Here is a 21,447-nt window from a genome sequence, read left to right on the forward strand (position 1 = left end):
TCAGTTGAAGAAGAATTGAAAATACACATTGCAACATATGGATTTTCAAAATAAAAATATTACCAGATGTATAATATAGAAAATATATCCATTATTACCCTAAACACACACACCTGAAATTCAAAGTATGTGATAACAATTTTAACCAGTATTTAAAAACATAGAAACATCAACTGTGAGTAAACAGTAAAAATCAAAATATTAATATAATATAATTTTTTCTAACTAGTATTATTTTAGTCAAACAAGTTAATATTAGTTATGTTTCTCTGCAACTTATACAATGTCAAGGTGGTAAAGGAGTAGAGAGGTCCTGCATAAAATGTTTTATCCTAATTTTCTTTTGAACTTTATACCTTTTTATACTTGAAAAATGAATAAAATACTCAGTATCACAAACAGAATTTGAAATTAAATCATGACAACCATGTAGAAATCATTGATCAAATTCATTTGATCATGTTTCACTAGAAATCAATTGAATTCAACACTAGTAAAAAGTAAATATTATATATTTATTATAACATTAGTAGTATCACCAATATCAGGTTCTTAAGAGAATATTATATTATTTTTGTGTACTTATATATTTATGATTATAATAATAAAAAACATAGGGATACCTTTATGAATAATTAAATGTATGACCACTCTGATACGATCCATAGCTTCCACCAATTTAAATTGAACCTTTACTTAATTGAATAATCTTTTTAACATTTAAATTTTTAGCTGAAACAAAAATGCTTTTTGCCATTATTAGTGTGTTTTTTTTCAATTAGTGTTAATAATTACAATAATATATGAAAACTATTTAAGTTATTAATAAGATATTTTAGTAAATCTCTCTAACTCAAGAGCATTTAATTATTTTTTACAACAATAACAACAATTTAGTGACCAGATAAATCTTTATTAAACTTTTTTTTCAAAATATTATTTTAGTTTTATAAGAGGTATATAACTCTACTCTATGTTAGCAGTAAAATATGGGAGATCTATTTGTCACGGCCTTCAGCATGGAACTCAGCGATTTCTTAGAATAGCCAACTATAGGTTTATGGTAGTCGGCCTTTGGTAACCTGGGGCATTGTATTCTTTGTTCCTTTTCAATGTATCCTACAACGGGCTGTAGACAATACCCGAATGCCACTCGGTGCAGCCATGTTCAGGAACAGAAAACAAAAAACTATGTATGCGCAGAATGGTGTTACACTTTAGTTACTGCTGGCGTCAATCATAGTCTCAATTTGTTATGGGCTCATTTACATGAGCTCATTTTGAAGTTGGTTTAAAGTCAAAATCCCAAGTTTGGAAGGCCAAGTCAAATGGGAAGGTAAGCAAGTTTGGGAGTGCCGATGGCCGAGGGGTTAAGACGTTGGACTTTGAATCTGAGTTAGACGCAGGTTCGAATTCTGGCAGTGACCATTGCACTTTTTATCAGTACCATCGACCTTGTACTGTATCGACTCTCCCCTTTATTCTGTTTGATATGATCCTCGCACAGGCCAGTGGCCCATGAGGATGGGCAGAATAAGCCATATAAGGGGATCAGCTTCTCCTTAAAGAGAAAAAAATAAATAAAAAATAATAATAATTTTAAAAAACAACACAGTACTTCAAACTCTAAGAACCTAGTTTGTTTTAAGTTTGAGAAATGTTTCAAATTTTGAATTGAACTTTAATGACTAAATTCATAATATGTCAAAACCAACCTTGGTTTAAGCTTACATGTTGTGTGGGAAAGATGGGTACACAAGAAGGTTTTACAGAATGAACAATGAATTATGGAGGGTAAATTCAGTACTATGCACTGCTTTTACACATCCAAGGTGGACCTTTTCTTAAAATTAAATCTTTAGATAATTCCGTTCAAAAAATGGTCAAGCTTCTCTGTAGATCTAGGCTCTAATACAACTGAATCCTCTACTCCTCCTGTTATATCCTTATGCCCATGTCATTTATTCTTTCCATTATGATATGGAAACCTGCTATTTAAAAGTTCTTAAATTGCTTATTATCTAACCTGTAAAGGTTCTAAGGAGCAATCATTTTCTTCATTGTACATTTTGAATAAGGATAAACACAAGAGGTAGATGGTGACTAATATTGTCTAGTATATTTTTTCCAAAGACCTAACATTTTAATTATATAGTTTTAAGTGTAATATGATTGTATGTAGTACTAAAATAATTCCCAGTTTTCATAAATCTACAGGACACCTCTTACAAACTTTGAAGTATTGTTTCTGAAGTAAAAAGAAGACCAATCTACTTTCATAGACCCACAATTTCAAATAGACACCTGTTTTGAAGTTTATGATGAGATAAACACGTGTTGCTGATAAATAATTTACTAATTGAGAAATAACATAGGCATAAAATAGATAAGCAGATCAAATTTGAATACTGAGATTTCACGAAACAGTAATATATTAAAATCAACATTTGTAAACTTATGGCCAAAATACTAAGTTTTCTATACCCTGAAACAATCTTTTTTGCATGCTAAAAAACCTAAAAAGGGTTGTATATATACTTGGGTAATAGATTACTCAAGTTATTTGTCATTAAATCACAACCAAATGTTTAATTAGTTTCGTTTATAGAAACAAAAATGTTAAACTGCAAAAACAAGTTACTTGCAGGCTGATAACGTATGACACTAATATTTTCAATTTTCTTAATTTATGTGTGCCAAAATTTTGTTATATATCTACTATGTACCTAGTGCACGCCAAATGTCATATAATCATGAGCTTTCCTGATTTCTAACGATATTTTATAGATTATCAAATATATACATACAGATATATTTTCATATTTAACTGTTTTAGATTTCAAGATACGTAAAAGTTAATATTTGAAAATATAATGGAAATCAAATCATAACAATCAGACATTTAATTATGTAAGAATCAAGGCATTTTATCCCAATTCTAAATCTTGACCGATCTTGATAGTCTATTTCCTAAAAATAAATTTCATTAAAATTGTCTTTTATTTCATAATAGATGATTTAAAAGACATCTATAAAACCTTCCCAAATGTTCTACAATGTTTTAGGTAGATAACATTGTATGGCAAATATACAATGTTACATTTTTATTTAACTGTAACTTAAAACGAGTTAAGTTTAAAATATTATATCTTAATTTTTTTTGTTGCATTCCCATGTATTAGGAATCAGGTCACATTTATTGTCTTTATGAGGGCTACCTACAATATAACATTAAAAATATCGTGAGAATCTAAAGTATTTTCAAAAAGTTAATTTTTTATAAAATTTTACATTATTTAATGTTTTATTAATATAGGTAGAAATTGTCTCTTAAATTAAATTTATCTATAAAATTTAAATAATATTGTATGTACATATAATTGTATTGTATTGCTTTATATAGACACACTCAAGTTCCTATTAAATGTTCTTATACTCAGAACTTATTGCTTCACATAAGTTTGATTCTGTTTACATATGTTTCTGTGACTGACAAGTCCTAGCAAAGAATAACTTTGTATACAAATACTTTAAGGCCAATAAGGGATCTTTAGATACAGTGTAAATTTAGTTACTCCCCAATTTCAACTTCTAAATTTAATTTCGACATCTACTCTTGTTGAAGCTCTAACTGATTCTATGGCTGCAGTAGTTTTGCAGTATTAAAATTCTTTTTATTAAACAGACAAAAATTTTAAAATATATTAAATGGTGAAAACTTTAATAACACTAACACTTGCAAAATGTTCAATGTCTCTTATTGGTATGATCTAGTTTCTTTATAGTTGGAGAAATAAGTAGTTGAAATCTTATTTCTTAAAGTTATCTAAACCTTCAATGTTTCTTAAAGAGATTCAAAAAGTTATTCCAACATTACTCAAAAATTATTTTAGTAATAACATTAATTTTATATTTAAAGAACCTTTTCTTTTTCTTATTAGATTGAGGTAGATATTTTATAGGTTATAATAATATCTACCTCAATCTAATTTATTCTTGAAATTTAAAGGATCACCACATAAAATATACATAATATACACAAAAATTGTATGCATGTAGAAGAGTAATATTGTGTTACCTACTATATGAAATAAACTGACCAATCTGTACTGTAAAGGCTAAATATGATAATTTTAAATTGTAATTTGGAGCTCATGCCCTTGATTCAGTTGAAAGCTACTTGTGATGATGTGTTTGTCGAACTCCATACAGCTTTAAATAACAAGGAATATTATGTTCAGGCAGGAGGCCAACAACAGAGAATTTTAAAAACAGGTAAATGCTGCAGTAGTGGTAGTGGTGGGAGTTGTCCAGAAATAGAACACACTAGATACAAGATGGTGTATAGTGTTTAGCAGTGCTGGTGCCGGTGGTGTCGGCCATCGGGTATGAATGAGTGTGGTGAGTAAGTGAGTGAGTGGAGCTTGCTGCTCACTGCTAGGATGTTCACTGCCCACCAGTCCATTCTTGTCAATAACCCCAATAATGACAAAGGTAAATAAAATAGTTCATTATGCAATTTACTGGTAACTTTTCACTCCAGTACTATTGTGTTTGGTTTTAGACATGAAACCCTAATTAGTTTTAATTTTTATATTGGTTTTTACAACAGTTTACAAGTAACTCATTAATGTTTTGTACACAACTGTTCTTTAACACTTAGAAAGCCTATAAAGGTTCATAAAAAATTTATTTTTCAACTTTTGTTGTAGTTTTTTATTTATTCTTGGTAAAAATGATGAACTTCTCAGTTCTTTTACATATTAAAAGTTATAAATAATAGTTTTATAAAACATTACAGAAAGTAATAAATAACTAGAAATAAGAGTAGACTTGAAATAAATATAATAAAACTTACATTCTTGTATTACATGCTGTATTATAGTGACAGTTAATATAATTGTAATACCATGGATGATTGTCGATTTAAGCATGGTTGCTATTTATCAGCCAGTGTCGGTTTTTCATCTTGCAGTAGTATTGTAACAAAAGTGTATAATAGAAAATTTTAAATATAAAAATAAATTGATTCTATTTTAAAAAACAGTGTGTAACCAACTACATGTAATTGCAACTTAGATTATTTAATTTCTTTAGTTTACATTTTAGTGCGCAATTATCATTTTTATGTTTTGATTTGAAAGTTAAGTAATGTAATTTGACTTTTACCAAATTTTATTTATTACAGTGACCAAAGCTATAAAGGTAAAACAACCAGTATTTAAAATTCATATACTATAAAATTTTCTCAAGTATTGTTTTGTGTGTATATATAATTACCCAAACATCACATGATAATTAGAATAAACATGTCAATAACAACCACAGAAAAGCGGGTGGGTGTATACGTCTGGAAATCCAGCTCTGACTTTAGCAATATTTCTCTGCAAGAAACTCACAGTGAACACGTTATTCTTTGTGAAAGTTGTGAATTAAAGTCAGGGTTGGATGAGCGAACAGGAATTTGCCAAACTTGCCTAGATGACCTCTGGCTCTGGACTTTATTTTTGGAAGTTGTTGAATCACCTCTCGGCTGTGTGCCAGGAGCAATAAGCCAACACGGTTTTGCAGGAGAACTCATTATTCAGGAGACTTCAACTTGATGCAGGCCCCTTGTACACACAAACATGTAAATAATTTTCTCAGTGGCTTTGTTTACATTGGGTCACCTCTTCTCTCCCTACACATTAACTCTGACAATAGACACTCATTACTCCTTGGAACCTTCAACTTGATGCAGGCCCCTTGTACATACAAACATGTAAATAATTTTCTCAGCGGCTTTGTTTACATTGGGTCACCTCTTCTCTCCCTACACATTTACTCTGACAATAAACACTCATTACTCCTTGGAACCTTCAACTTGATGCAGGCCCCTTGTACATACAAACTTGTAAATAATTTTCTCAGTGGCTTTGTTTACATTGGGTCACCTCTTCTCTCCCTACACATTCATTATGACAATGGACTCTCATTATTTCTTGGAGACCCACATTTAATGATACTTTTTATGTTATAAACATTTTTAAACTACAGGTGGGATATGAAATAATGTCTTCAAATCAATAATGAAATTCAGCTAGACATAATGAAAGAATTCTAGTTATTAACTGTTAACTGTGTGTTACTGACTATTGTCTACTATCATTGTAAAATTGTGCTGTAATTGTTGACATTTTTACTACATACCAGTTGTATGTTTCAAACCTCATTTTCTCTATTTCCAAGTAGTCAAACATACTTTTTCAGATAATCTGTTATTTGCTTTTTTTCAAAACAGATCATTCCCTTGAAACTTTTGCTATTAAAAACCTGTATACTTAAAAAATACCACAAACTGAAAGTTCAGAAAATGTTTGTTGTAATAGTTACAAAAGGTTAGATTTAAATATTGGATTAATTGAAGTATTTTGAGTTAGTTTCAAGATTCAATATTCTATTATACATCAATAGACTTATAAATACTATGCCAACATGTCTATCAACTTCAGAAGACAATTGTTCCTACTGATTTAGCCAGATAATAAATAGTCTTTGACATCTGGAAAGATTTCCTTTCTTTATAATTAAGTAACACAAATAATTATTAACATAAACAGAATATTCATGGGGTTTTAGATTATAGAACAGTACCTTTATAATTGCATGGACAGGCTATGCCTTGGAGGATAAATATTTGTTTTCTGTAATCAAATAAATGTATGGTAAGATAGTAAAAAGTGTTGTGACTTTGTATGTATATGAGTGTATAAATATATAAGATACATAAATACAAATTGTTTTTTTCATTGTCTCCTGAGGCTGGCAAGACTGATTTCACCAAAGGCATGGTAAAAATGATCCATTTAACCTGTTGATTTATAGGTATTTCCAGTAAAGTGGTTTATTAGGGACTGATAAGACATACTTGCAGGCAAAGCTCATATTCCTAAAGAGGCATGAGGTTGTACAAGATGTGCTTGTCAATGAAGCGGTTTACTCTTATTTCTACTCTTAAGGTGGCAAGACACACATTCCAATTTAATATATGCAATGGTTAGTAGTTATGTATAAACATCCCCTATAACATAAGAGCACAAACAACCACATCTTCTTTACCCATCCTTTTAGTTATTGTTCACACTTAATTCACTGCACCTCTATACTGAGTCATCTTGAGTACTCTCACTGTGACACTGTGCTGTAAGGCGTCTGCAGCAGTCAATGTGTTATAAATTCATGAAAATTTTACTATCCTTCACTATCCTTACTGTGGATGTACTATTTACTTGTTATTTGATATACAAACTTAATTTTTACCCTTAAAGAAAGATAGAATATTTCTAAGTTTATCTCAAGTGATACAATTTCTAAACAGCCTTAAATGTTTAAAATCTTTTTTTTATGAAATAAATGTATTTCAAATTGTTTAGACTCATAACATAAATATAAAACTTAGTAACGCGTTCATGTGAATTAGTAGATTAATTCTTTTGAATTAAAATTTGTAGATGACTTTTTGGCTCTGAGGTTTTGGAAAAAATATCACAACATTCAACCAATATCTCCTGTCTTACTTTCATCAAGCTGAAAGTACCATTTGGGAAATGGTATTGTTAGTAATGAAATTAATTTTCTTTTTATAACTTTTTTACCTTTGCTTTCCACTATTTATATAGGAGGTTACTTATGGAAAACATGATGTTTGCACAGGTAGTTGCATTTTAAACTGTGAAAAAATTAAAAAGTCATGTTTTATTATTTGAATAAGTTTAATGGTGATACAGAACAAATTCATAACAATGTTTTAGAACCTGAAGTACCTTCTATTTATTGTGTCAAAGATATTAATTGAATATTTTGTGTTTTGTTGTGCAGGTGAGTACAGAGTCGGCATCAAGTTCAACGACCAGCACATCCCAGACTCACCATACAAGCTTTTCATCTCACCTGCGCAGGGAGATGCACACAAGCTAGAGGTGGCACAGTTCCCTACCACTGGTGTGCAGGCCGACAAACCAGCGCAGTTCCTTGTCCGCAAGAATGGGGCCAAGGGTCAACTTGATGCCAAGGTCAGTTTTCTACTAATTTCAGTTTTTTCACCCTTTTAGGACATGGTGAACATAGGTAGTTTACTGCTATTGGCAGGAGTGCTGAGTTATTACTGTTTACTGGCAATATGAATTTTACTTTTTTGTTATGAGCTTAAATTCATTACTTAACTTATGTGTATTTCTTTTAACGATGTAGTTATAACAGAAATAGTCAATGGAAATAATAATTTGACGTAATATTATAAACAACTTTGACTTCTAAGATGTTGCTAAGAAAAATTGTTTTTGTTGTCAGTTATGCTAGTGATTCTATTAACCGTGATAATTTATTTGTTTATCCATAATGTTATATGGTAGTAATCATAGTATTTGGAACTATTTTAGTCAACAATATGCACTTGCACAACATATGCATTACATAAACTTATACATCAACATAAACATGTGCAAAAATGCATTAACATGTAAAATATGTATTCAATAAACTGGTAATCTCTACCTTAAGTTCATTTGACTAGAATTAAAATTAATTAATTAATAAAATACAGTTTATTACTATTAAACTTGTTCTATAGATTTAAGAAGAGAAAATTATTGTGAAAATTTTACCATATAAATTTAAAACGTATAGCATTATAGATATGTTAATTTTTGCTGAAACCCTTACTAAACATACAATCCACTGGTGTGTATTTTTTTATTCTTTAAAAATAAAAATATATAATTAATTATTTTTCAGTAAATCGTTGAAGGATTAAGAATAAATATCACATTATTGTTAGTAGTTGTTATTGTACCAAAAAACACTTGTAACTTACAAAAAAATATTCAATATTATCATTTATAGTATACTTATACATTACAGGTCTTAAATCATGTACTTATGATAAACAATGAATATAACTGTCTAGATTGTATCGCCATCTGGTGCTGAGGATGACTGTTTCATCCAATCCATTGACCCCGACACCTACTCCATCCGGTTCATGCCAAGAGAGAATGGAATCCATAACATCCATGTCAAGTTCAACAGTGTCCATATCCCCGGTTCTCCATTCCGCATCAAGGTGGGCAAGGAGGATGCAGACCCAGCGGCTGTCCATGCCAGTGGCCCTGGCCTTGGAGACATCAAAACTGGTGAGTAATAAACATTAAAATTACTTCTATGAAATTAAGCGGGTGAGATCACATAGACAATCCCTCTATGTGATCTATTGGGTGGCTTTACTGGAGACTTGAACTATGTCTCCACAATGGTTTATAGCATGATAATTACAGTATTACACTAGTCTATTTTTAAATAAGGAAATTTGACAACACTCCCTCACTTATTGTATGTAATAGCTGCAACTGTGTGTATCTACGCTCTAGATCTACCAGCTATATATCTAGTTCAATTAAGAATTACATTTTCTTATAAGCATTGAGCACATTCAAAAAGCAGCCGAACCTTTTTTGTTTTGGACAATTAAATGATAACAGGAATGTGTTATACACTGATGAATAGCATTTAGATTATTGAGGATCTGACTCATTCACATATCCATGAACCAGTTTACAGAGATTTGAGCTTAGTATCGGCTGTGTTCATTAAATTTGAGTTTGATATTTGACTATGTATACTTCCTGTACAAAATAAGATGTAACAAATTATATCTTAAAATTGCTCTGAGCATGTTAGACTGGAACAAACTAATGCTGATCTCATGAAAACTGTCATTGTTTGAAACAATTGTGATTTTATTTGTTACACCAGAAAAAATTGTAATCTTCCCAATTAAAGCGCTCAATCGCTGTGACCAAAATAATCTTTGTAGAGGTAGGAAGAAACAAGAAAGAGAGTTTCAATATCAATTTCACTAAATGTCAATATGACTATAATAACTTGGCTTGTTTATTCATTACTCATTATTAAACAGTTAGTGAACAGATAAACTTACCAATAAAAAAAACAAATGAATTTATTGTATAATTAAATAAAATAATATGACAGACAGATAGGGTGACAAAAATGGAGGGAAATACAAATCTGCAAGAACATGCAAGGATGCACGCCACTTGAGACCATCCACATAATAGCATAAGCTCAGTGTGATGCAAGCAGAGTGAACATATTCAAATTTAAAAAATAATATTGTGCACAATCATCAGCTAAATATCTCTTTTGAATGAGGGAACAAAATTGTGTTGTGGAGACTCCTATTCTCCACTAGTAATAATACTGTACAACTACATGCTTCCTTTACTCAGTGCTCAAGCCACATAAACAAAAGTCCTTTGTTTATTTTACTCATTTATATACAGAATTCTGATTTTGGAAATAATCAATTTATTATTTAAAATAAAAGATTTAAGTTGTATTATATACTTTGAAATATTAAAACCTATTCCTCTCTTTGCAACTGTAATGTAATTGAGAACAGTGATATCAAGTGCTAATCAAAGTTTTGGGCAAAAAATTATTATTTGTGAAGGAAACGGAAGACTAAAATTAGCTAACAATCAACTACAGACTTCTCCTTTTAAGACTTAGTTGCAAGGATAGATTACTAAAATTTGTTGATCTTGTGTTAACAAAAAAAATTAACATGTCTATCTTTAAAGCAATATACTTTTATAATTATACTTTTCAAAATGAATCATGCTGTTTGTAGTTTGACCTATTTTTTTTTTTTTTTTTCCTTTGGGATATTGGGGTGGATTCATAGATCCTCACACGTCAACCTGAGCTTATTGTGTGCCCCTTTGATGTTTAGAGGGGTAAAGCCTATCTTCGTGCCCTTAATTAGGCTAAGAAGCTTTTCCCCGATACTAGCATCTGGTTCGTCGCCTGGTTGTTTGTCACCGAAAAGAGCCCTTCTCCTTGCTCCCAGTCTCTCACAGTCCAGTATTATGTGTTTTGCAGTCTCTTCAGACTTATTGCAGAGTCTACACTCCGAGGCCTCATTTCGTAAACCTAGAGTGTTTAGGTGTTTCCTGAAGTGGCCGTGTCCAGTGATCAAGGGCAATCACTTGCTTAAACCCGATCCCTGCCCAGCCCCCATCAGCCATCTGGTGAATCCGGAGCTAGAATCGGCAAGCAGTCTTTTGCCGAGTGCTTGTCCTTGGTGACTCTGCCACCGCACGCGGTGTGTCTTCCTGGACCATTTGTTTATACTTTGGTAAGCGGCTGACTTGCTTATACCACAACTCGGTTCTGGACCGGTGTATGGCATGCTTGCTCCGCTTTTGGCAAGCCTGTCGGCGCATTCGTTGCCACCTATGCCTGTGTGGCCCGGCACCCAACCAAGACGCACACAGTTGCGTGATCCAAGCTTGCAGAGAGTGTTTAAAGCACTCCCACACAAGCCTGGATGAAATGCTGTTGGAGTCAAGAGCTTTAAGAGCTGCCTGACTGTCTGACATTATACAGATGTTCATTCCCTGGTACCTTCTGGTGAGGCCTAGGTTGGCACAGGTCTAGGATACCATAGATTTCGGCTTGAAATATGGAGCAGTTCCGACCCAAAACTGCCGCTAAGGGCAGTTCTAGGGGATTGACTAAACACTCCATATCCAGTTCTTACCCTTAATAAGCGAGCCATCCGTGTACCAGACAAAGCTCTTTCTTATTGTTGGGATGTTATCTTGCGATTTCCACTCATCTCTGGAGTAGAAGTCAACAGAGAATGGCTTATTGAATTACGAACTCCGTTCTCATTGTGTCGGAGACCATTTCGAGAATAGCGCTTGGGTTTACAGCTTCAGTGATGGCGCCATGGCTCGCGTTAGACGCGCCATTCCTCACAAGCCAGCAACCATCAGCCGATAGCTGACTTACGCGCTTCAGCTTTTATATGGACATCAAGAGGTAGAAGTCCTAAAGCCACCTCGAGGGTCGCTGAGGGACTGCTCCTGAATGCTCCGGTTACAAAGATTGTGCCAAGCCTTTGTAAGCTTTCAAGCTTGGCTTTGGCAGTTACCTGATTCACCTTTGTCCACCAGACTAATGAACCATAAGTGATTTAGAGGCCTTACAACTGCTTTGTAAAGCCATAGTGCTATGTGGGGTTTTACGCCCCATGAGAATCCTGCAAGTCTCCTGGACGTCATGAGCGCCCACTTTGCTTTGTGCAGGATATTATTAAGATGATCATTCCACGTAAGCTTATGATCTAAAGTCAGTCCTAAATATTTGACTGTCTTTGACCACTCCAGCTGAGTGGATGCGAGTTTCAGCCTAGAAAGAGACTCTAGGTTCTTTTTTCTAGTGAATGGTACAACTACTGTCTTAGAGGGATTTACTTTCAGTCCCTCTCCCTGACACCAGTTGTGTACATGTTGAAGGTTGGTATTCATGATATCAACAACAACATTTGTATATTTTCCCTGTACCATAAGGACTATGTCGTCTGCATATCCTTGGACATAGATTCCGTTGTTAGTAAGGTCCTCAAGTAGACCATCTACTACTAGGTTCCACAGTAGAGGTGACAGGATGCCTCCTTGAGGACATCCCCTTGTGGGTGCGATCACAAGCGATACTTCATTAAGATCGGCCCTGATCCGTCTGGAGCACAGCATGGCCCTAAGCCACCGGCACAGAGCTGGCTCGAGGCCACGTCGCTGTGCTCCACTTACCATTGCAGTGAATTTGGCATTGTCGAAAGCTCCTTCAATGTCTATGAAGGTGCACAATGCCAATTCCTTGGCGGACAGGCTATCCTCAATCCTACTGACTAGTTGGTGCAGTGCTGATTCACAGGATTTGCCTTGCTGGTATGCATGTTGGTTGCGATGAAGGGGAGTGTCTGAGAGAACTCCCTTTCTCAGGTGCCTCTCCACCAGTCTTTCTAATGTTTTCAGTAGAAACGAAGATAAACTGATGGGACGAAAAGATTTAGGGACAGAGTAGTCCGCTCTCCCTTTTTTAGGGATGAAGACCACCCTGTTGAGACGCCAGACTTGTGGTATAGTACCATAGGCTAGGCTCGCCCTGAATAGTTCACATAGAAGGGTAAGGAGATTCTCCGGCCCTTGTTGAAAGCAGGGCCGGAAAGATTCCATCCCCTCCTGCAGATTTGAAAGGGGGCAAATTTAGAAATTGCCCATTTGGCTTTAGAGAGAGTGACAATCCTTCTGGCAAATGGCCCAGCCACCACGACAAGCTCTTGGCCGTGAGCCTGCCTCGCGGTTACCAGACGTTCCAGTGTCGTCATTCTCAAAGATACAGTCAGGGAAGTGAGTCTCAAGGAGAAGTTTGAGGCTATCACTAGACCCGGAAGTGTGTTGACTCTCCCTGGGACCTTTAAAGATCCCAAGTGACGGGTTGGACTTGAGGCTAGTAAGAGTTTGACCCTATATTTAGATACTGAAGTGATGGAATTGTTTGTTCGGTACAGGTGTGAAGACAGACTTCATCGTAGATACGTGCAGTGCTGGAGCTGGGACGCTGGCAGTAACTATTGACGGTCCGAGCAAGGTTGCCATGGACTGTACTGAGGTGGAAGAGGGCTACAAGGTGCGCTATACTCCGTTAGTGCCTGGAGACTACTACATTAGTCTGAAATATAACAGCTATCACATCGTTGGCTCTCCCTTCAAAGTCACCTGCACAGGTACTAATTTAGCGATTGATGATTTAAAATCCACAATAGATGGAAGTATTGTTGCACATTTCTTGTGGGATATATTCAGTATATAATTTTTACTTTGTAACTATTCTTCTGTATATAAATGTTAAGTTGTCAATCATACCCATACAAAAAAATCATGATTATGTTTCTTCCAACCTAAACATGTATATTAATTCCAAATTTTTTGTATTAAAAATATGAAATGTATAATATGTGTTTTATCTCACTGAGTTTACCAGATCATACTGTTACATAGTTTGAGAACCAAGAGAAAAGATTGACCCATGTAGGGAATATTTCACTTTTTGTATACAGTCTTATGCTTTTCCTCTGTAGGTACCCCAAATCTCATATAATTCCAAACTTTTTACATCTGCCCAAATAACTTAATTATACCTTGATTTGTGCTTAAAGGGACACTTAAATTTTAACATTTCAAGATTGGAATTTAGCCTCCCTCACCCAACATATATGGTTTAGTGAAGGAACAAATAAAGAGGATCGCTTTTGTTTGTTAAATTCTAATCTAATCTGGATCACTGGAAGGTTGTATTTGAGATTAATTTGGCAGAAATACCTTAAAAACTTGTATTGTAAATTAATTCTAGATCGTCAAAAACTAATTTTAATGTTCACATTGCTGATTTTGGTTAACAGCAAACCATTAACTTTTGTTTTGTGACACAGGTGAAGATCTTCACTTAGCTGAGAAGGGAGCTCAAGAAACTTCCTCAGTGGTAGTAGAGACCGTTCAGAAAGTATCCAAGAACAAGTCTCAAGGCATAGTTCTGCCACTGTTCAAGTCTGATGCCAGTAAAGTGACCAGTAAAGGAATGGGTCTCAAGAAAGCCTATCTGCAGAAACAAAACATGTTCACTGTGGCTGCCACTGATGCAGGTTAGTTAAGGAATTGTCAAATCAGCTACATATTTCATAATTTACCTGCTTTTTTGGAGAGTTCGGAATTTTAACTGTAATTTCAGTGATTTCTCTTATTGATTTGATTCAGAATCCTATTATCCTTTACTTTTGACTTGTGCAATTTATTAAAATTAAAATTTACCATGTCTTTGAAAGATCAAAGTTTTTTGAGCCTGAAATGAACGAACATAAAAAGACAAAACCCATAATTTAGAAAAAATGTGCTTCCTTTAATTTTATAAATTGAGGTGACTGTATAAACGTTGCCTACAATTTCTAAATGCTCTATTATTTTGTATATAATGTTTGCTTTTCAGTATAACCAAACCATTAACATTATTATATCATTCTTTCTATTTTAATATTCAAATTAATGTTTTCTCTGTATTTTAAAATTACTTTTCCTTATTAAATTATTTCAGGGTTTAATTAGTTTTGTAATACTCATGTCATAAAATATAGGTAGCTGTTATTGAAACCAGTCAATTTCCAACCATCATTTATACTTCCATATCAGTGTCAAACTGTTGAGCATTTCAGCAACTGACTGCTTTACAAGTCACTAATTTCCATGAACAGGTGAAATAAGTCTCTAAAAGAATAGTGTTTTCTTAAAAAATGTTATCAAACCAAGCCAATTGTTTCACTTTTTTATACTACGTTAACTTACCTAATTAAGTTGACCACATTAACAAGTTTTTTATGTCCATTTATCTCGGGGTATGGATGTACATAGTAATGCTTTTGCAGGCAACAACATTCTGTATGTGGGGATCTACGGACCCAAGGGGCCATGTGACGAGGTCTATGTGAAGCATATGGGTCGTAACAACTTCACTGTCAACTACGTGGTCCGAGAGAGAGGAGAGTACATAGTCATCGTGAGGTGGGGAGATGAACACATCCCTGGTTCTCCCTTCAAGGTCGACGTCTAAAACACTTCCATCTCATCACCATTTACCTTCATTTTTGTCAGACTATTTGTATTTTTTTAGTTTTGTTGTTAATTATATTTTGTTTATTTTTATTATAATTTAATTTTGTTGTTGCTTTAAATGTTTTAGATTTTTTTAGAGTTTTGTTGAAAAAATAGATGAAACATTTTGTAATGCCAATTTTATAAATCCAGACTTGCTCGTTACGTTTTACTTTATAAAACATTTAAATTAGAAATGTTGGAAATTTTAATTTTTCAAACAAGTTGTACTAACTTGTATATATTACACAGTAACAATGTATAACTCTTTATTTTATGTTAGTTTTACTTCTAAATAAGTGAGCAGAAATGACCAACTCCCCCTAACCTGTCCTGAAGTCATGTTGTATCATTTTTGTTCACAGTAATAAAATTAATTAAATTTTATAAGTGACATTGAAATGAACTAGGAGCTATTTTTTTGTTTTGTAACCAAGGTAATAATTGGTTTTCATAAGTGTATTTTGTAATAGTCATTGAAGGGAAGTGTGTAAAAAAGTGTGATAGCCATAATTTTGTGTAAATTAAACAATACTTTAGTTGTACAGCCATGTTATAATGTTCTTTTTTACTTGTTTTTTTTTTGTTGACATAGTGAATGCTTAGACCACTAATAATGTTGAAGCGCATTCTTTTTTATTAATCCAATAAGACATTACTTAATTGATGAAGACAATGTGAATAAATCATTTCTTTTCATTATTTTATATGTAAATGTAATTTAGCTGTCTATTTTCATGTCATGTCCTTCCTTATATGAAACATATTATTTTGGCTCGACTGAAAGTCAAATATGAGTGATTTGATTGTTTGTAAATTTTGAAATCTGTCCCAACACTAAATTCTTGCTAGTAGTGAAACATTTTGTTTACAGTTCATATTAAGTAAGTTTCTTGATTTTGGCTATCATGAACAGTAAAATGTTTCATTTATCCTATTAATTTTATAAACTGAAGTATTATCAGTGTTGTTAAAATCTTTTAAATCTAAGTTATTGTTTAAGACCTAGGATACGTTGTACTGAAATCCCAGTTTTTAAATAACTTGTCAACTCATAATACTGAATGTATTTGGAAACAAGTGTTATGCTCATACATGTTATTCTTTAATTTTACTTTGCTGCTGACGTAAAGTTAAACACTTCCTTTATAAGTTGAGGTCAACACAGCTCAAGGCTTAACCTTCTCTCTGTTATCTGCTATGTTCTTGTTAGGTTTTATGACACTACCACAAATGTGCCTTACAGTGTAGTCTATATTTCACTCCTACCAAGTTTAATCCATCAGCTTGGTTAAGTGGTGAACACGCTTATCCAGCAGTCACATTTTACTAAAGATAAGCTCTATCAATTTATTCATGAAGCTTTCAAAAATATATATTTATATGACTGTGAAATATTTATTTTCTTATTTGTTCTACTAATTAATCAAATATATTTTATCTGTAAGTTCCATATTGTTTGTTTTTATTTTCCTTTTATTTTGCAATAATGTAGACTATTTTTGAATAAATCTGTACATAAACTCTGCCAATTTACTTAATTGTACTGTTCCAAACCTTGTATAGTATTGAGATGATACCATTGAATGAGACATGAATTATTACATGGTTTTGGAGTTTAGTGTTGCTGGAGCTCCTGACCATTAATCAGCTTGGGGCCCAGTTACCTCCAGAATAATGAGTAACTTGGCAATTTAAAAAAAATAAAAAGGAAAATACATTTGACCCTTTTGATTATTATTTAGATTCTAATGCTAGTGTATCAATTATTGGACATTAGTATCACTGCATACTCAGTGATGGAATATAAAAACTTTAAACACTTTTTAAAAAGACTATAAGAAGGCGGCACTCTATTGCCCAAAATCCCATAGATAAACTTTCTTACCTCCCTTCACAAACAGTGAAACATGCTCTGAACATCTACAGGGTAGATAATATGCTCCATAACTCACCATCGCATACCAATCAGCATGTATATTGGTGTGGGTTATAAAAAGAAAACCCACATGAACTGCACTGTACAGTTTATCTGGAAATGTGATAAGAAACAAGTTAGATTTTATGCTATTAAACAGTGTCAAAGTGTAAAATATTGACTCCTTATGAGAAACAAGAATGGAATAAGACAATGCCATACTTTAAGAAATTAAGGGGCGAGACATTGTCTCTTAACACAGCCAAGCAGTCCAAGACTATCAACCTAAGAGTTTGATTTGAGGTTTATAATGAGCTATCACCAAATGCTGAAGGAACTGGTAAAATACAAGCAGGTAGAGCTGGTATTGATACCAGGTAATTAACATGTTCACTAAATAATAATCTGTTTCAATTTTGAATGCTGGTATTCAAAGCTCTTTTATTTATGTTTTATTTTTGTATAGAATTACTTAAATTGTTATCTTTTTATATATTTAATGTTTTATTTTAATTAATAGTAATAATAATTCCAATTTTCATAATTAGTATTTTATTATTGATATCAAGGCCTTATTAAAAGGCATATGTCATTAAGGCCTTAAAAAACCAACTAAACTCTAATTACATAGACGAATCATCCAACAAAAGTAAAGCAGCTTGGAAAGTAATCAATAGTGAAAGAACTCCAAAGAACACGTTAAAGGGCAACACTAGCTAACCATTAATAGTAAAACAATAACTGATCCTTTTAAAATTACTGAACAACTTAACTCTTATTTCGCAAATGCTGCAAAAAAAATCATTGACCTACACTACATAGAGTATACTTATTTTCGAAGCTCTACATAGCAATTGCAATAACATTCTCATACTCTGGCCCACCACACATGAAGAATTTTTCAAAACCATCACATCCCTGCAGTCAAAAACATTAGTTACCTTTGATGAAGTATCTACTATAATGGTACAAACATGCAGAAAACAGCTCACAACATAATAAATAAATGTTTTTCTCTGGAGTCTTGCCAATCATGTTGAAATTTGGAAAAGTTTATCCAAAATTCATGGGAGGTGAAATAGCAATTCAAGAAAACTACCAACCAATATCAGTCTGTCCGACTATAAACCTTTTGAGAAAATTGCCCTCACAAGGTTGATGCATCATCTAATAACACAATCTTATACCAGAATAGCATCATGGATTTATATCTGGATGCTCTACATCAACAGCAGTTTTATTAGATTAGAGCAAGGCTTTCTACTGTCTTAAGTCATGAAATGTTGCTATGCAAGTTGGAGAATGTGGGTGTCAAACAAAAATAATTAATGTGGTTTAAGAACTTTGAACAAAACCCAAAATATCACATCTAGCAAATGGTTGTGACCAGAGGTGTGCCACAAGGATCTATGTTGGTATCAATTCTTTTCATAAGATGTGTAAGTGATCATCCAAGCTACCTTAGTGGATATTGCAAATCATTAATAAAAATATTTTGTTGACTTCTGACAATTTTACCTTTAGCATATATTTTCCTCTGGTAAAGAATTATAACCTCGATTATACAACTTTTTTAATGTGTATAGAATGTTTAATAGAATTTATATTGCGACTTTCATATTAAATGTTATTTACAATTATGCGTAAAATATTCTGCTCTGTATGTTTTGGCGCTCCTTTTATAATGAGTAGCCCTATTTTAAAATGTGGATCATGGGTCTTTTATTATCTACAGTGCTATAGGACATGAAGGAATCGTGATTGTTAATTACAGTAGTACATCAGTTAAATAAAATATGAAATGTTGCATTGAAATTAGAATTGGAATAGCTTCCAATGGCCATAATTTAAAAGTGGTATGCCACTTTTGAATGACATGAAGGAGATGTCTATGACGTACCAGTTATTCTACAGAAAATGCGTACGAAGGCGCGGGTAACAGGTAGTAAGCACATAAAAGACTTGAAAATGTTATTCCTTTCTTTATAACGTTGCTCGTTGTATTCGGCTGTCTACAAAGTATGAAATATGCAGAGTAAAGTTAACTTGTAAATATCGATTGTAGGACTGTAGGTCCACGCATAATTTTGACAAGGCTGACGTCACGGTTTACAGGGTAGTACAGTCAGTCGAGGCCGACACCCGTGGACTACCAACCCTACTGTCTAAAACTGACCTGGCCGAATCGAGTAATAATAATATCCAGGTTTAAAACTGTTTTCATTTAAATTTTATGTTATGTTTCATTTTTCTCTGCTGTTATTTCTATATTAATACAGAACTTATTATGTATAGTGAATTTATTCTATGAAATTTCATAAGAAATACAGGAAGAAATCAAACAAGTGTTTGAGTGTATAGGGCCGAGGGGTGGCATGTTATACTCTCTAGGTGGCGGATACTTTTATACGAGTAAAAGAAAAAGACAAACTAGAACACGGTCATGATGTATGGAGAAAACTTGTAGAATCATCGCCTTTTTGTATGTAGCTAAAGAATTTTTAACTGTTGTGCGTCACATTAATCACACGTGCACTTCTAACCCCGTATATCTGGAAGTGTCAAACTGAAGGACGAACATTCTGACAAGATTATAAAACAGAGTGGAATCTCAGTGAAATAATTAATGAAGAATCTAAAAAAAGTTAAATCAATTCACAACTATACTTCAACTAAGGTGTAATTTTATTTTAAGGCTAATCATATCGTAAAGTGTAATGAATGATTAACCCAATGGATGGCAGAACCTCTGTGGTAAAATTTAATTTTTCTGTTGTTTCCCTCTTATTTTCAACAGTTTGTAATTTTTAAAACTGATTTGTAAACTAGATATTGAACAGATGTATAGAAGCAGAAATATTATTTCATTAATATTAATAACATTAGGTACTGTAAATAACATCCAATTTTTTATACAAAAAACTGTTATGAATTTTGAATGTTTTTTTTTTTTTTTTTAAACAAGATCCTTGAATCTCGGTTAGCACAAACTTAACTGCAACAAATAGCATTCTTTACTAGTACATGTAAGCATGTAAAGACTGCATGCTTTTACTACCGTAAACGATAACATATTTACAAACTGCGTATAAATTTACAAGTTATGGGTTTAAGTATGTCTGAGGACTTCCATTTAAATTAAAAAATATTAAAAAAGAAGATTGAGTGATCGACAGTAAAGAGCTACAATAACTAGTGTTTGCGAGTTCTACAAGTATTTTTAATTTTTTGTCTAGGTAATCAGCATGTATTATAGAGTATATTTTCTGATCTTTTAATAAAAAGAAACCTATATACTGCAATATGTGAGGATGACCGATTATGACCACAGTTCAACAATGTAGTGTTAAAGTCTCCCGATTAGAGCAGCTAAAATTAAAACACCCTACATTTAGTGCTGTCTCAAAATGAAAGCGTATATTGTTTAGTAGTCGGTTTTAAAGGCCAATTATCTACCTTATTTCACTATCGATTTTCTTAAACGTGGTGGTACCGTTGGATTTTTAATAAAAATGTATAACTAGAATGTAATAACTGGTACCTATTTATCATATGTTGTTTTTAGGATATTAACACAAACATTTTTGGAATAAACCCATTTTGAAAATAAACCTTATACGAAATTTAAAACCTTTATTTAAGTAGGCCTTGAGGTTGTAAAGGTATATATATGTACGCCAATGACACAGTTCTACTGGCACCCACAAGTACAGGACTGCAACATATGATCAATTATTAGGAATCTTACTGTAAATTATGGAATATTACTGTACATTTTAAAAATACAAAATTATTGTTTTTAGAAAAAGGGGGAAAATTATGACAAAACGATAAGTGCTGGTTTGATACGAATATCGTAAAATTAACTAGTAATTATTAACACTTAATAACCAATAACATATACATTGCGTAATAATATCTACATTTACACTGTAGATGAAATTTATTATTTGTAGTTGCTACTAGATTTCATAATTATTTGTT

At 32.8% G+C, this 21,447-nt stretch overlaps 1 protein-coding gene across 8 annotated transcripts in view; it reads left to right on the plus strand.

The window, feature by feature from the left end:
* Positions 1-17,071, plus strand: part of LOC124369271 (filamin-A) — a 254,692-nt gene extending 237,621 nt beyond the window's left edge. For all 8 annotated transcript variants that reach the window (XM_046827175.1, XM_046827177.1, XM_046827179.1 and 5 more), the window contains 5 exons: positions 7,858-8,051; positions 8,945-9,170; positions 13,415-13,630; positions 14,336-14,545; positions 15,320-17,071. In XM_046827175.1, the coding sequence (XP_046683131.1) occupies positions 7,858-8,051; positions 8,945-9,170; positions 13,415-13,630; positions 14,336-14,545; positions 15,320-15,504 (1,031 nt within the window). In that variant the 3' untranslated portion in view covers positions 15,505-17,071. The remainder of the gene's footprint in view (positions 1-7,857; positions 8,052-8,944; positions 9,171-13,414; positions 13,631-14,335; positions 14,546-15,319) is intronic.
* Positions 17,072-21,447: the final 4,376 nt, after the last annotated feature.

Source organism: Homalodisca vitripennis, chromosome X (genome assembly GCF_021130785.1).
Source record: "Homalodisca vitripennis isolate AUS2020 chromosome X, UT_GWSS_2.1, whole genome shotgun sequence".
In the NCBI taxonomy this organism is placed as follows: domain Eukaryota; kingdom Metazoa; phylum Arthropoda; class Insecta; order Hemiptera; family Cicadellidae; genus Homalodisca; species Homalodisca vitripennis.